The following is a 16,347-nucleotide window of genomic DNA, read 5'->3' as shown; positions in this document are numbered from 1 at the left end:
GCCTTTCTCAGGTTTTTAACACTGAATGACTCCCTAAAGTTATAGCACTGAAGAGTCTTGCAGAGAAATGTTTGGGAGTGTATTCATTCACCATTTTGTTCTTGTCTCAGGTGTGTTTTCCAGCTGTGTTTTATTTTTTAGTAGTAATTTGAGTAAATTCTCAGCTGCTCCTCCATGTCAGGCATTATTAGAATGTCTGGCTTTACATTTTTCTCAGCCAGTTCTATCTGCTTTGTTATTAGCACTTAGTAACTTTTTTCTTCTTACTGTCAAGAAAGCATTAAAATCATTTGTTTGCCAAACATCAAAGTACATTGTTACATTTCTACCTGTGCTTGTCCAATTTAGTGATTTTGAATGAGAATAACAGTGAACTTAATTGTCATTCTTTAGAGGGTCAGAGCCTCAGGTAGTGGAGGATGACAATCAGGTTCTGCTATTCCATGAGATGGAAAAACCTTAGTTGGGATCTTCTTTTTGCAGACTTCATGTTGATGAAGAAGTGCAATGGTCTGGTGCAGAATAATTATAATCTCTTCCCTTCCCAACTGTCCCTGGGAAAAAAAGAGCTTTAGGAAACATGTTCATTTCCTGCAATAAGTAGTCATTTAATTAAAGAACAAAAGTAACAGGAATCAAAAATGCTTGCAGCTGTGATTCTGTTAGACATTATATAAAAAAGAATGAAATTATAATACATTAAATTAGTTTTTAGAACATGAACTGAAGTGTTTTACAAACTAATTGTGGCAAGTTCAAAATGTCTCGTCAACATAATACTGGATGACAGTGTGTCATGTCCATTTATGTCAGAGGCCTTGGAATGGTAAAGCCTGTACATGCACAACATCTCCTCTTCCAAGACAGGCTGCAAAACAGTTCCAAACAAGTGTGAAAGGAGAGTAGGAGGCTCTTCCAAGTAGATTTGCTTCAGTCTTTGTCAGCAGCTCATCCCAATCCCAGGCCGTGGCTCTCCTGCCTCCAGAGCGAGGGGCAGCCCTGGGCTCTCTGTCCATAAGTGCTGCAGAGACCTCAGCTCAGAGTCCTTCCTTCACACAAACACCAAGGGATCCTGCTCTGAACTTGAGGGAAAGACTCAGATATTCCCTGATGCGTGTTCAGCAGCAATATCAAAAAGTAAAGACAGATTCTTCTCAGAAGAAAATTTCTATGGCCTGTGAAATCTGGGAGACATGAGAGACATTCATCAAACAAAAGGTAGTTCAATTCTCTGTTAGATTAACAAAATTTAAAAACCCCATAAAACTATTTGTTCTGTTTAAAGGTACAGTAACAGTGTTGAAGAATATCAGCCCCTCTAAGTCTTCATTTTCACCATGTGCCAGGACTGTAGTGCAGGGACAATCCTCAGGGCCCAGTTTAACCAGTTACAGCAGTTTGGGAGTGCAAATGCAAATACAGGTGTGGGGTTGATTTGAGGTTAGCAAATGAAGCCACAGGTTGTCACTGGGGCCAGTATTCTTTATTGTGTGGTGATTTTGTCCTTTTATAAGAGCTAACAATGTTGATCTGATGTTTCATAAAGTCTGAGGAGCTACTGTTGGTGGAATGTGTGATTATGAGTCTGGAATAAATATTCTCTTGCTCTGTAGGCTTGTTCTTTAGGCTGAGATACACAATTAAAGTTCCAGTCATTTGAAATGCCTTAGCACTAACTATAAATTGTAAGCCTGTTTATTCCTAGTATCCTGAACAAATTTCCAAATCTATCATTATCATCTGCCTAAACTCCCCAGGTAGCTTCAGTTGGAGAATGTAGATGTCACTCTCAGACTGACACTGAGCCATCCCCTTTTCCCCTCCCATATTTCATTCCAGCAGTGCAGTGATGATTTTTGCCCTAAACACTGAGTTCTGTCATGTTAAAAGGGCCTTAAATTGCAGGAACAGTCTGGAATTATATAAATATCACATTGTACATTGCTTTTACAGCTGAAGTGTGTTTGCCTGGACCATCTGCTCATTGACCAGCCTGAGCTCAGTTAAGCTGGAATTCATTGTGAGTTCAGAAATAAGCCTGGGAATGTGACAGAGGGTGACTATTCCAAATTTGTTCCCTCTCCTGACCTGCTCCAGTCCTCACCTGACTGCCAAGAAGTTCTCTGGGGGGTTGCAACTCCTTCCAAGAGCAAGTGGCCTGACAGGGGATCCTGAAATCCCCAGGCTGAATCCATTAGAACAAATCCAATTAGCACAAGTGTATTACCCAGGGGCATTAGGTGTGTTTGTTACTGCAGGTAGAATTTTATATTTCTTAGCAGGCAAGCTGCAGTGTTTGTGATAATGCTGCAGACTAAAGTACATTTAATTCAGAGACCTTTATACGGTGTATTAAGTTGTTCTTCTGCTTCAAAAAATTCGTTTTGTACATTTTACCCTACATTTAATTTTTGGTCCTATCTTTTGGATCTTTGGTGCAAGGAATGCTGGCTGAGGGATGCTCTGGAGAAGGTCTGCTGGGTACATGCTATTAAAAGCCCCAACAAAATCAGAAAATCCAAATTCTGAACAGGAAGAGAAATACTTCCATTTTCTTTTAAAACAAAGGGCCCTTTGCATATTCTTCTCCCACATCATGTAAGAATAAAATGTACAGATTCAAGACTCAAGAGACTGTTTTTAGCAGGCAATGGAAGTAAAAAAGGAAAACTGACCTTGTCAAATGTTTGCTGGATGCATGTACCTCCATTTCATTGCTTTTGTACTCATTCAGCTCTTTCCGAATTGCTGCCTGGGGATCGAAAATAGAAAAACAAAGAATTATATATTAAAAGTAATTTTATATTTGTGAGCACTGCAAAATGCCAGACTTGCAGAACAGTTTTCTATAGTAGAAATAACAGGTATTGGGTATAGCAGAGCCCACTGTGCTGGCAGAGACACAGAATATTTAGGTTCTATGGATTGGTGACACAGCCCTTCTCATTCATTATTGATTGCTGACAGGGCCACTGCTGTCTAGAAGCACTTCTGACAGAATAACACCCCAGGGCTTATTGTCTCACATTTAATAAGATTCCACTTAAAATTTATTAAAGACTAACAGGAGTTGCCAAGCAATTGATCCTTTTTCCAGTCCAGCTCCTGACCCTGACTCCCCGATGGGAGCCACCAGCACATGCAGTTGAACTGTCATTTTGGTTTTGCTTATGAACCTGCCTTGTTAGCAATAATTGAAACTAGGAAAAGCCTAATTTTAACAAAAGCTGAGTACCTACAAGGAAAATACAAAATCATTATTTATTGATTACTATAGAATATTCACCATTTTGCTCAGGAGAAGAGCTGCTGGAGGAGAAATGCTCTGTTCCTTTTCCATGAGTCCTCTGAACCCATTTGTTTTTTTTACTGAGGATGGAGACTGAAGGGTTTGAGCTCCACATCTCAGAACAAAACCACGAGTAACAGTCCTGTGTTTGCCATTTTGCCAGTACATCTCAGCTCCCTGCTCCTCCTGCTTCCTGCAGCCCTGAAACCTCCCAGCTTATCCAGCAGCACTTCCAGCTGGAATCTAGAGCTGAACTGCTCTTACTGCTCAAGGACCTAAATGTGACAGTTTGACTGGGATGGAAATCAGTGAGTGGCAGGTATGTGACACAAACTGAGTGTTTGTGCTCCTGAGAATGTGGGTCAAGTGACTCCTTGAACATTCATAGGGAAGAGGAGAGGAAATCTTTGCATGTTTAGAAACATAGCAGAGAATATTTGCGTGTCTGGGACAAAACTTCCAGTCTGAGAAGAAATGTTAATGTTATATTGGCTGGAAATGGTTTTGAGTTGGAGCCCAATGATTATATCCACTTTTTGGGTGGGCTGGGCAGAAGCCCTTCCAGCACTAAATAGGCATTTTTATCAATAGCATTTTTCCTGACAGGATGCATTGGTCAGTGTGATCTCAGCATAGAAAATCATGGTGAACTGTACAGAGATTAAATGTCCCAGTGGTTAAATGTCATTGCAGAACTTGATGTATCATTCCAGACAAAGCAAGGAGAAAGCAGTTGTGTGTGATTTTAGCTCTGGCAGTACCTTGTCTGCTGCTGAGAGTCGTGTCCATGGTTTGTCTGCTCTCCTGTCGTAGTCCTGTGCCTTTGCCACTTCCACATAATCACTGAATCGAATCAGGATTTTTCTGTCTCTCAGTTCATCGACTGTAGGTCTCTGGTTAAGCTGTATTCAGTCATTTTGAAAAATAAAACCAGGGTTAATAACAAAGGTATCAGTAAAATATGCGATTTTTCTGCTTCTTACCTTAGTGTGCATTTATGTGGAGGGAAAACCACCCAACCCTTGGAAATTTCAGGGAATATTAATCATTTGGAGGCCCATTAGCAGAGTAGTAATGGTTTAAATGGGCTGCAGCACAGTGCCTTTAGAATGGACAAAAGAAAATATTTTAACCTGGCTACCAATCAAATGCACTTGCAAAATGTAAAGGAATCCTGGTGGATTTGGTAAGTTCTCTGGATGACACTGGATGCTGTTGGGGTGTTCTACAGGCAGAGGCAGGTTGTCTGGGTGAGATTCTCATGGCTGGATCCACTGTAAGAATTTCAGTTTGGCTTTCGCGAGTTATCGGCGTGTTTGCTTTACAATTCCCGTAGGGATTCCCAGGAACAGAACAACAACAACTAGTTCTGGGAATACTTCAAAAGCAAAGAGGAATGTTCTGCTGGAGCACACCTGGGGCTCAGCAGGGACTCAGCTCTGCCAGCTACTGCTCCAATGAATGAAAATGTCCTTTTCTAGCAATATATACCCAATATATTCTGACTTACGGTTTATACATAAGTATTCTACTAAGTCTCATGGAGCTGAGAAAAGGTAGGGATTTTTATAATTCCTGTTACTCAACACTGTGAGACACTGCTGAGGAGGTTGTATATTAAGGGAGGTTCTGTGTAATAATGACTGGTTGATGTTACAGTAGCTTTGCTAATTTCTAAAATTTCTGTTAGGTAATTTCTACAAGCTAATAGCAGGTATTGCAAGTTTTTACCTTTCTTGTCAGTCTCTGTTTGATTTCCCTTCTTTCTTCCTGCTCCGTCTGATCATTTCGTTCTGCGGAGAATATAAAAAAAAAGATGACTTTCCTCATGAGGGAATTTGGTGTTTTCCCAAGTTCCAGGCAATAATGAGCACAGAAAAACAAGGAGCTGGTTCTTGGTTGTGTTAAGTCAGTTCATCCCTGTGTCATGTATCAGAACATGGAGCTACCTCTCTGGGAGGACAAGGCATTGCTTCCAAGGGCAGGTTCCCTGTGCTCTGAACTCCAACTCCAAGCAGATTTAATGAAACAGCAGCCACACCAACTCTCCACTTGTATAAACTTGAGAAGGAAAGTCAAAACATCCCATAGCTGGTTAATGACCATGTTTTACTCTCCGCATTGCTGGAGCCATTCATTGCTCTTGGATGCTGAGGAGCCTTTATTGCAGCAACTCCAGGGAAAGTATGCTCTGTCCTCTCTCCTGGTTTTCTCAGGCTACATGGTGGCAGTGCTGCAGTGCTGGGCTGTGACCTGCACGTTTTGCTTTCCCTGCTCCTCCTGCCATGAGAAGCTCTTTATCCTCCGGGGGTTCCTTTGCAGTGCTCTGTCCTACCCCAGCCAGCCTGGCTTTGTGTGTTGTGCCTATTAACATTCAAGCCGTGAGAACTCCTCCACACTGGCTCTAAAAATAGCCTGGAGTGCTGTAACACTGCTGAAATCCATCCCCTGCCTTAGGAAACAAGTTAATGGCGTTTCTATTTCCAGTACTATCTGTTACTAAATCAGGAGTGAGCCCATGACCTGAACAAAGCTGCAGAGAAAGGTTTAACCATTGTGGGATTCTCCGGATGCTCCTGTGAAGCTTATTACACCACTTGCTTTAGATATTTCCAGTGTTAAACACACATGTGATTTCTAACGTGCCTCAAAAAACCACCAACAGTGCAGCTGAGCTTCCAAAAAGCTATTTTTAATAATGAAGTGTTCTCCCTGATTTTTATGCTCGTTAGACTACACTGAAATGCAATCATAAGTATCTATTTAAAGTAACATAGTAGTGCAGAGCTACAACTGGCTGTAGTAGAAATGTAAATCAGAGAATTTAAAATGCTGTAATGTGCTTTATTGCAGTTCAGTGGCAAGGCACGAAATGTAAAGAGAACAGGTCAGCTAAAATTAGTGCTGTGTCAGGGATGAGCAGCTATTTCAGTGGGGAATGTTTAAAAAGAGAACAAGCTTTAAAAAGCAGAGGGTATTCTTAGATGTAGAGATACCTGCAAGAGGTTATTCATTCAGCTTTAATTCACCCCTTTTAGAGTAGATCTCTCTATATGTATTTTTTATTAAAAAAAGAGAATTTCCCATGGCATGGTGCCTTTCTAAGATGTGGTATGATTTGCAGTGAGAGAATTGCCCAGAGGAGCTGTGGCTGCCTCTGGATCCCTGGAATTGTCCAAGGCCAGACTGGACAGGGCTTGGAGCAACCTGGGACAGTGGAAGGTGTTCCTGCCCATGGCAGGGCATGGAACAAAATGAACTTTAAGGTCCTTCCAACCAATCCATTCCGTGATTCAATGATTCTAATTCCTAAAGGAAAGCCAAAAATACACATTTCTGTTAAAAAAATGCTTTTCCAAGTATACTCAACGTGCAGTGACCCATTTCTATTTGACATTCACTCGGGTTCAGTGCTTATTCCCAGCTCTGAGAAATAAAAGAAATAGTCCTTTCACAAAAAAAAAAAAAAAAAAAAAAAAGGAAGATTTGATAGGAAATGCTGGCAAGGGCATTTTAGAACTCAGGCATTATTACTGAGACAATCCAGAGAGGCTTTTCCCACCCCCATCACTCTGCCCACACAGATCCATTCATTACTGAGGGCTGGGTTTATAAGTCTCAGCAGAGATGCTCCCAATCCTGAGGGGGCCTGGGCAGTGCTATAATTCATTCTGCTGCTCTGCCAGTTCTTCAGGGAACCCTCAGCTCTGCACGACACTAAAACAATTGCTTGAGCTAAGAATGAAATAAGACTTGTACACAGTGGTTCAAGAGATGAATGTGAAATTCAGCTCTTTGTTGAGGACAGAGGACACATCTGACACCTGGGTTGTGATTTTAGTTCAAGCTTTTCATGCTTGGTGGGAAACCAGCAGTGTTTCTATAGATAAAGGACTTGGAAGATGAACATAATTATAAGAAAGTGTTGGCTTTCAGTTTGCTTTTTATGTGTTAATCTCAGAAACATCTCCCTAAGGGAGATAAGAAATCACTTTTTGAAATCTTGCTGAGATTCGCTTTAAAATAACAGGAGTTGCACTTAGGCTTGTGCAATATGCTTCTCTTTTTGCCAGAGTTGTACTAATGTGACTTGTAGGTCCTTAAGAGAGCTTTGAGGGTAGCATTGCTTCTGTCAGCAGTATAAACTATGAACATCCAAGGGGTTGGGAAACTCAGAGTTTGAAGCCGTGCAACCCTTGGTACCTGGAGGAGGTTGTGGTGATTTCACTGAAGGGCATCTGTACTCTACAGCTTTGCATGTCACACCCAATCCATGGAGGGGTTTTATAAAATCCATAAGAAGGCTATTGAAGTCTATTTTAAAAGCTATTTTAAAGTCCATAACAAAAATTTCTATTAATAAAAGGAGGCTTTGCTAAGTTCTGAGTTCACTCAAAACCGAGAGCAGAGTTGTTGCACCTGTCCAGCAGTTTATACCTGGCACAGCTCTGTGGTGACTGTAGCTCTTCACAGGATACTCAGCTTTTTGTATAATGGCAGAGGTAAATAAAATGGAAGTGGTTCTGATCTCAGCTGAACCTGTATAAAGCCTGAGCAACTCAACAGAAGTCAATAAATTTGCTCCATGCTGGAAGCTCTTTAAATAAGATACAAATCCAGCCCAGTATGTTTAGCTGGAATTCAGGAACTATCTTTAATTCTGCTTTATCTTCTTTCTGCTTTATCTCTCTCTAAGCTCATTATATGAATGTATTCAAACTTTTTTATTATTGAGGCTGGTCAGTTTAACCCAGATTAAGGATGTAACCAGCACACTTCAAAAAGTAAACATAAAAGAACAGATTTTTCAGTAGAGATCAGCTCTTCCTTAGCCAGGAAAAAACTCCAAGAAACAGATTTTCAGAGATCTTGGTTATTGACTCTTGAAAATCTGGCCCAACCTATTTCAGAATCTTGGGTTACTGCTTTTTCTTGCCTCTTGTTGTGGATGACAGGTGAAGTTGGCCAAATTCATCCCTCACATTTCAAGGGGGGTATCCTTTTCTCATGGAGCTATGCACATGGTAAATACAGTTAATTTTACTGGGTGTGATCTGTGCATTGGAACACTACAGAAAATACTGGTAAATATAAGTTGGCTATGGAATTTCTTTGTGTTAAAACTGAAATGAAATCCCGGTAACTTCCATGGCAAGAGCACAAGGGGTTTTTTTTAGAAACCACTAAGTTCTGAGACATTAAATTTTAGGTAACTCAATGTAGGTAACGTTTTTAGTAGCAAATTACAAGCCTGTGATTAAATATAAATTAAATTGCATAGGCAGCATTGCTTGTATGACAAATTTATGCTTGTTTAGTGAGAAATTATAGTTCATGTTATTCTGGGTTCTGTCTTTCAACACTAACTAGACCATGAAAATAAAAGAAGCAATAAACTTTTCTTTAAGCAGATAGATTCCCCCTCTCTTATGTCTGAGACAATTTCAAATCTCCCTCTCACCTTCCCCTAGCTTAGAAGGTTCCCAGTAAGGAAAGGGTTTATGTTCCTCACTTGTTTGATCCCCTGCTCAGAACACCAACCTTTAGGAAAAGAGTTGCAAGTTTTGCCTTGAGAATTTGAGAGATGCTGAGAACACTCCCCTGTGGCAGCATCTGTAACAGCCCTGGGACTGTCCCTCTGATAACTCTGACATCTCAGAATGATCTTTGACTTGTCTTTGGGAAGATCTCCAGTGGCATAACAAATGTATTTTAGGAGAACCACCCCTCTGTAAGGATGTTCCCCCTTCCACTGCAGCCTCCATGTGTGGTTTGCCTTAACAATCCATGTCTTGAGAAATGTCACTCCCATTCTCATGGCACTGAGGGAATTGTATTCCCCTCTTGGACAGCCATAACAGGGTAATCAGAATGAAAATTATTTTCGAAAGCCTGAATCTGAACAGTTCTTCTCTGTCCTAAATTGCATGTCTTTGTGAAAAATTAAAACTTTTAGGTTCAGAAAATAATCTCAGTGAATGAATTCGTCTATTTAAAAATAATAGGTTCTGGAAATGCAATCACAGGTTTCAACAAACACATATAAAATAGTTTAGGGGAAAAAAATACTCACGTTTAAGGATATTCCTCCTTTCCAGCTCCTCAACAGCGGGTCTTTGGCTGAGTCGCCTGCGGAAAAACACCAAAATCACATTTTGTACCATGCCTGTTCTTTGGAAAGTCTGCAGGATTCTGGAGGGAACTACAAAATCTCCCTCTAGGACTAGTGAGGAAGAAACTAAAAAAAGAATGCTGGCAGCAGAATTCTTTCTTGTATTATTTTTCCCAAATGCCAGCAATGCAGGTGAAAGTTCTCCTCTAGTTTGCTCTGCTGCCAGTGAAAGGCTTCCTCAGAACGTGCATCCTTTCCATCCCACTTTCCAGACAGTCAGTTGGAACCAGTTCTCTCCAAGGGTAGAATTCACTCCCGAGGGGGTGTTCAAGGTGGTTATCAAAGGAGTTTCACGGTGATTTTCTGTAGCTCTCACTGCCTTTCCCTTTAATCACGTGGAGCAGCGAATTTCCTTTGCTCCAGTAACACCAGTGGTGCACCCTGACAAAATGCAGACTGGCCAGAAATGAAGCTTTCCTGTGGTTTCCCGAGCACACGTTGCCCAGCCCAGTCCAGCAGCTCTGCTCTGCTCTGCCTGCTGGATGCAGCTCGTGTGCTGCTCGCAGCCTCACGCTGTCTGAACAGAATGTCTTGGTTTCACCTCCCCTTTTCAGTAGTGCTGCCTCAGGATTGAGTCTTCAGATCATATGATCGGTGCCACAGTGATTTTATTCCGCATACTAAATGAGAGTTCCCCACGAGACACTGCTCATATCTGCAGAGGATCTCAGGTACAGGGACCCTCCCCTAGGCAGGCACACACACAGGCTGCATCTGCTGGCTTTCATGGAATAATCCAGCCAGCAGACAGGGAAGAGTTTTGGATGCTCTCTGGGCTGTGTTCTGGCAGCGTTAAGGATTCTCACTGCCTGCTCTCAGCAGATGTTGCCAAGCCAGAGATGAAGTTACAGAGACAAAGAAACACTCAGAGCAGGGACCACACTGCAAACTGCTGCGGCAGTTATTCCTCTACTGTGCATGGGAAATGAATGAATGATTATAAAGTCATGCTGTAACAAGATCTACATCTTATCAAACACACAAGAGATGGAAAAATGAAGTAACTGTTAATAGACCATAAAAGAACTGGTAAGAGTAACTGATTCCACTTTCTCCTTGTTTTGTAAGCCTTACCCAATATATCTTTAAAATCAACTCCGTAGTCCTGTGTTATCAGACCAACAAATCCTTACCCTTTTTTAATTAATTTCCCTGAGATCACTGGAAAAACTCTCATCTTTGGCAACAGGAAGGTACCACAACTACTACACCAGATTCCCACAGAAAACTTAGATTACATGAACTTTTGTACTTAGGAAACACCTACAGCCCGACTCTCATTTTTTCTATGTAACACTCTGTATCCCCCAAACCTCTTCCCTCAGCCTCTGGGTTCTGTTGAGTAATAAGCCAGATATTCCACCAGCAGAAGCTGCAATAATCCAAACGGGAATTACGCTGAAATGCCCTAGTAAAGAATTAAACATGTATTTTTAGTTCCTGTTACCCTTGGACTCCTCCATCCTCACTCATTTGCCTGTATGTCTCAGAAATGACACAACTCTGAATAGGTTTTGTTTGAAACAGATTAAAGTGCATTTTATAATATAAATCAGGGAAGAATAACTTACTCTGAGAGCTTGTCTGCAAACGAAAGGTCTACCCAACCTGCTGCTCACACGCCTCTCACTTAACCATTCTTAATTACAGCTCTGTCATGCAAGATTGATAGATTCTCCTGAATCTGTACATTAGATTCCAGAAGCGTCTTGTACACTGAGGGATTAAAAGCCTAACAGAAGTGATTAAAGCAGTATGAGAATGCAAATATATACGAATGCTCTGTATTTATATATATATATATATATATATATATATATAGTTATAATATGTACAATGGTTGATTATTTAAAACCCTGTGTCCACTTTTGGCTGTGATAAATACAAACTAAGTGCCCATATTTCTGTGCATACCCTCCGCTTTACCCACAGCAGAAGGAAAAGGTGCAGACATATGTACATGGGGGCATGTGTACATGGGGGCATTACAGGTTTTTTCCTGAGTTTTTCAGAGCTATGGACCACGCTTCCAAACTTTGTGTCACAGTCACAAAACTGGACGTGGACTTTGCTTCAAAATAAAATTCTAACAGGATTTCAGGAAACTGGGGATGGAGTGAAAACACCAAATAGAGCAAGAGTCATGATCAAATGAGAAGTGGCAAAAACCCACTGACACTGTTGCTACCAAAGCACAGGGACATTTTGTGTCTATGTGTTATTTTTTCTGTTCAGGAGAAGCCTCTCTCTGCCCAGACAAAACTTTCACTTCTGTTCTCAGCTGCTGTGGAGTGGCTGGGCTTGGGGTGAAGGGGAAATGAGGGAGTTGGTGAAGGTGAAGGACACCAGATGCTCCACCAAGGGCTGGAACAGGGGGCAGTGGCTGCGAGCACAGCCCGGGGGACACACACATATCCTCCCTGAGCTGTGCTGGAGGGAATCAGGGCACAAGAGACCCTTTCTGCAGGGGCTTTCCTGCACCCGGCAGGAGCGTGGCTGCTTGTAGAGTGAACTCACTGCCTTGACTGGTCGTCCCTCAGAGCAAGAAACGTGTGGCTGCTGTGGGTGTGAGTGGAGCTCGTCCTGCCTGAACTGCTCTGATGGTCTGGGAGGATAGAGGAGGGGACTTCACCCCCTAAGCCGCACTTTGTTTCCTCAGAAGGGGACTCAGGCCCCCTGACACCGCTGACTTCCCTCAGAACCAGCCTGCAGCCAGGCTCAGAGTGAGAAAATAAACACGATCCTGAGGGCTCCTGGCAGGGCAGAGGCTCAGCAGAGCAGGGGGAATCCCTGTCAAAAATGCACATCCCTCCTGAAAGGAGCTTTAACGTAAGAAACCGTTTCAGATAAGTTTGTGTTTCTGCTCAGGTGAGCTGTTCTCCGGGCACTGTGGGGCTCCGAGCAACAAGTGCTCTACTTTGGATATTTATTCCATATTTTCTCCAAAGCAGTTACAATGTGAAATCCTGCCTCCGGTAGAACCAGAAACACACCCTGCACACTGAGCTGGACGTGTTTCCCTGGAAGGGACGGTCCATCCCTGCAAACAGCCAGCACCGTGGCCTTGGAAACCTCAGGGACACCTGGCCAGGTAAAATGGCTGCCGGCTCCCCTCACGCCATGGCCGGGGAGCGCAGGCCAGGAACCAGGCACTGAGAGGCTGAGGGGCTGGAGAGGGGATGCTCAAATCCTGCTCGATGAAAAGAAACTCCAGCTGAATAACAGTTATCACCAGAGCACAGGAGCCAGAGTGTGGAGCAGGCACCTGCCATGATGGAGCCTTTGTGAAGGCTAAAAACTGACCCCTCTGTGACTCTGGATGGTCTCCACAGGCTTTGCAAAGAGAGGGGTTTGTATCAGACAGGTGCAGGCCATTTTCAATCAGAGTCCTGGCTCATTTCCTGTGGGTCCAGTAAAGTCCTTGCACCTGAGTGTGGGTGGTTGCAGGGCTCATTGTGCTCTCAGACTGGCTGTGGTGCTGTTTGGCAGCTCTGTAGGAACCATCAGAAGGTCTGAGGTGGGCACAAGGCTCCAGCACTGCTGCAACACAGACGTGGCCATAGCTGGCTAAGTCTCATGCTTTCCATTTCTGTTGTTTTTTTCACTCAGGGACTCGCAGCCCCACATGGACTCACCTCAGTGAGGTGACTGTAAGCTCCACGGGGAGGACTCACATAGTCCACCACTCCTGTTGTGTCATAGTAATGATTTCCTTTCAGTTAATTTAGATACTTATTTCTTGCTTCTGGGAAAAACGTCGAATTAATGCTGTTGTGTTCCTGGATGTTATTAAAATCTAGGTTTGAGTATTTTAGTACTGCCTGCTGAGGCAGGAGTACTCCTTCTGTGTATCTCTGCAGGGCCAGCCGTTGTTGGGGAGGTCTTGAAACTTTCTTGAAAGCTCTCAAGTAACACACAGGAAAGTCCTACCTCTGTTCAGATCTCCCACAGTGTCACTGGTATTGCTGTGGTCTCATGTTAAGAGTATCCAGTCCAGGAATTTGCTTCCTTGTTAGCTTAAGGCGAGGGATGCCAAGAGCAGCAGTAAGTGGAGCTGAACTGGCAGCTCCTCAGAGGCAACTGCAGCTGCCTTGGGGAAACTGGGCAGAACTGGAGGCACCAGTGTTGCTTTTCTGTAAATGGTGTTTGGACACAGTTCAGAATTTGCTGTACATGTGTCAGTGATGCTCCAAGTTTGGATAGACACCACAATCTGAATACTTCCTCATAATGCTAAAGTAGCCACCATAAGAGCGTGGGGATAGAAGGGGATGGGCATACAGCACTACATGTGCAGCTAGTTCTTAAGGTCAGAAAGGTTACAAAGGTTCTGCGTTATTGTTGTTTTGTGCAAAGCAAGCAAAAACCTCCAAGCACCAAGTGTTCTTCAGCTGTTTAACCTTGCAGAGTGTCCTGGGTGTATTTTCAGTCCACCTTTAGAATGTTTTCTCGAGGAATTTGAGGCCAGAAAGACAACTGGATACATGTGTATATTGCTATCTCAGAAGCCAAAGACTTTCCTTGCTCCCATATCCTCTCCACTGTTACTCCTGTGGGTGAGAGGAGCAGGTCAGTGCAGGTGTAGCTCAGTCACCTCCTTGGCCCCAAGAACACCCTACAGGTACAGCCATGTGCACTGTGGGTCTCAAAGCACCTCCGGTGCTGGCAGTTTGCACATGGCCTCGAGGTGTTTGTTTTCTCCGTGCAATGTGCACATGGGAGCCCTGTGACGTCGGTGAGGGCTCCACGCTGGCTCCCCGAGGGGCAGTAAATCCACCTTGTCTGGCTGTTCCCCTTGATGAACACGCGTGGTGTATAATTGCAGCAAAACAGGCTGCCCAGGGGGAGAGCAGGAGAGTGCTGCCCTACCAGCCCCATGTGTAGGAGGTTTGGTGGAGTGGGCTGCAGCCCTTCACCACGAGAGTCCAGTGGGAGGTCCCGCTAACAATCGTGTTTGACATGTGCTGGCATCAGAGTCAAGGGGAAAACCACAAACTGCTCGTCCCCTCTGGAGCAAGGTCACATGTCTGTGAGCCCAATGTGAGCACATGTGCCTGGGACTGCTGATCAGTAGATCAATATTTACTTCACACAGCCAGATTGACTCCTTCACATTTAAGGGAATAGGACCAGCATTACACCAAGGTTGACAATATTGGACTGTTACAGGTGACTGAATCCTCAGCAGTCTGTGAATTTGTATGTATCAGGGTCTGCTGTCAGATGGGCAATGCATCAATATGTCCTATGAACAGGAGACACTGCCAAGTTCTCTGTCCTCAGTGACCCTCAGCAGTATCTGCCTTGTCCGTGTTAGAATTGCATCCCAGCAAAGCCACAGCAAGCTGTGGGCTTGCAATTATGGGCACAGAATAGCTGATGAGGTACAGCCCACCAGTGTGCATATGGGGCTATGCTGACTTGCCACACCTCAGACAGTCCTTCTTTTCTAGCTCTTCTTACAGGTTTACACTCCCCTGCCTAGCAAACATTCAGCGGAATCCAGTGAAAAGCAGCTCAGGTTCTTGGTTTGTGTGGTTTCTTGTCTGTCCCCAAAATATGTTCCTCTGTTGCCCAAAAATATTTTTGCACAATATCTGTTGCACAGTATCTGGATGTATGACTGTCACAAAACTGAATTTCTTTCGGATTTGTCGCTGAAGCCAAAAGACATACTTTGGAATCCTGTTGCTGCTCCTAGTTAGATCCATGTGATTCCAATAATCTTCTCCAAAGGGAGCAGTGAACTGGGAGACTTGGACACGTGCATGTGCCTGTGGACCCTGGGCTGACAAGTGAGCAATCAATCCAGCCATCAGTAAATGAGCTGTAGCCAGAGGCAATTGCATTGATTGTCTTTGTGTCAGGTGGTTTTGCAGCCGAGTTGGGAAGGGAGGTGGTGGGGAGGATCCCTCTCACGGGAGAGCTCCAGTCCAGCCAAAGGGAGGAGAAATGGGAGTGCCCTGTGCTTGCTTCTCATAAAGCTGCTTGTGTCTGCTGCCCATCAGGAGGCCAAGGCTCTGCCTCTTAAATTGGCATCTCTGTTACCAGAACATCATGTTCAATTCATCAAGCAGTTTATTTTCATCCCGCCTATAAGTAGCTGTGAAGAGGATGTGTGCCAGGGCTTTGAGTCACCCACGCGCTGCACTGTGGCAGTGCAGAACTGCTGGCAATGTACAATTATGGGTAGTAGTAAATCCATGGTGGGAGGGACTTCTCTTTTACTGTCTGTACAAAATTAGAAGGCAGACACTGAGACACAACTTGTTTTCACCCCAAGGTAGTTCTGGCATGAGCTCAGTGATGTGCCAGCATTTGCCATAAGAGGAAAATCATACAATAGTTTGAGTTGGCAGGGAACTTTAAAGATTCATCTAGTTCAACCCCCCTATAATGAATAGGGACATCTTCAAATAGATCAGGTTACTCAGAGCCCTGTCCAGCCTGACTTTGAATGTTTCCAGGGATGGGACATCCACCATCTCTCTGAGTAACTTGTTCCATTGTTTTACCACTTCACTGTAAAAATCCTCATTCTTATATCTAATCTAACCCAATCTTCCTTCGGTTTAAAACTGTTCCCCTTTGAACAATTACTCTCTGACCGTGTAAAAGGTTGTTCTCCTTTTTTTATAAGCTCCCTTTAAGTACTGGTAGGTCAGAATAATGTTTCCCCAGAGCCTTCTCTTCCCCAGGCTGAACATCCCCAACTTTCTCAGCCTGTTTCCATAGCAGAGGTGCTCCAGCCCTTGGAGCATCTAAGAGTATCATCCTAAGAGTAGTTGGTGCCATTCTGTGATGGAGCTCAGAGCAGTATGAAAAGGGTGAGTTGGTATGGTAGACACTGTGAGTTGCATGCTTTAAAATTGCCCAATATTTGTGT

General features: G+C 43.6%; 2 protein-coding genes across 8 annotated transcripts in view; one reads left to right on the top strand and one right to left on the bottom strand.

Moving 5' to 3' along the window:
- Positions 1-1,612, top strand: part of SYCP2 (synaptonemal complex protein 2) — a 26,428-nt gene extending 24,816 nt beyond the window's left edge. For all 6 annotated transcript variants that reach the window (XR_003528095.1, XR_003528098.1, XR_003528097.1 and 3 more), the window contains one exon: positions 12-1,612. The gene's annotated coding sequence lies outside the window, so the exon portion shown is untranslated. The remainder of the gene's footprint in view (positions 1-11) is intronic.
- The window catches only part of PHACTR3 (phosphatase and actin regulator 3), a 100,557-nt gene continuing 84,793 nt past the window's right edge, over positions 584-16,347 (bottom strand). For both annotated transcript variants that reach the window (XM_027645809.1, XM_027645810.1), the window contains exons 9-13: positions 9,363-9,418; positions 5,021-5,082; positions 4,051-4,191; positions 2,676-2,752; positions 584-1,184 (exon numbers count right to left, since the gene is read on the bottom strand). In XM_027645809.1, coding sequence (XP_027501610.1) covers positions 1,169-1,184; positions 2,676-2,752; positions 4,051-4,191; positions 5,021-5,082; positions 9,363-9,418 — 352 coding nt within the window. In that variant the 3' untranslated portion in view covers positions 584-1,168. The remainder of the gene's footprint in view (positions 1,185-2,675; positions 2,753-4,050; positions 4,192-5,020; positions 5,083-9,362; positions 9,419-16,347) is intronic.

This window comes from Corapipo altera, unplaced genomic scaffold, assembly GCF_003945725.1.
Source record: "Corapipo altera isolate COAL_440 unplaced genomic scaffold, ASM394572v1 64, whole genome shotgun sequence".
Taxonomy (NCBI): domain Eukaryota; kingdom Metazoa; phylum Chordata; class Aves; order Passeriformes; family Pipridae; genus Corapipo; species Corapipo altera.
Note: the sequence above shows the minus strand (reverse complement) of the source record. Positions and strands in the feature narration are given on the sequence as shown.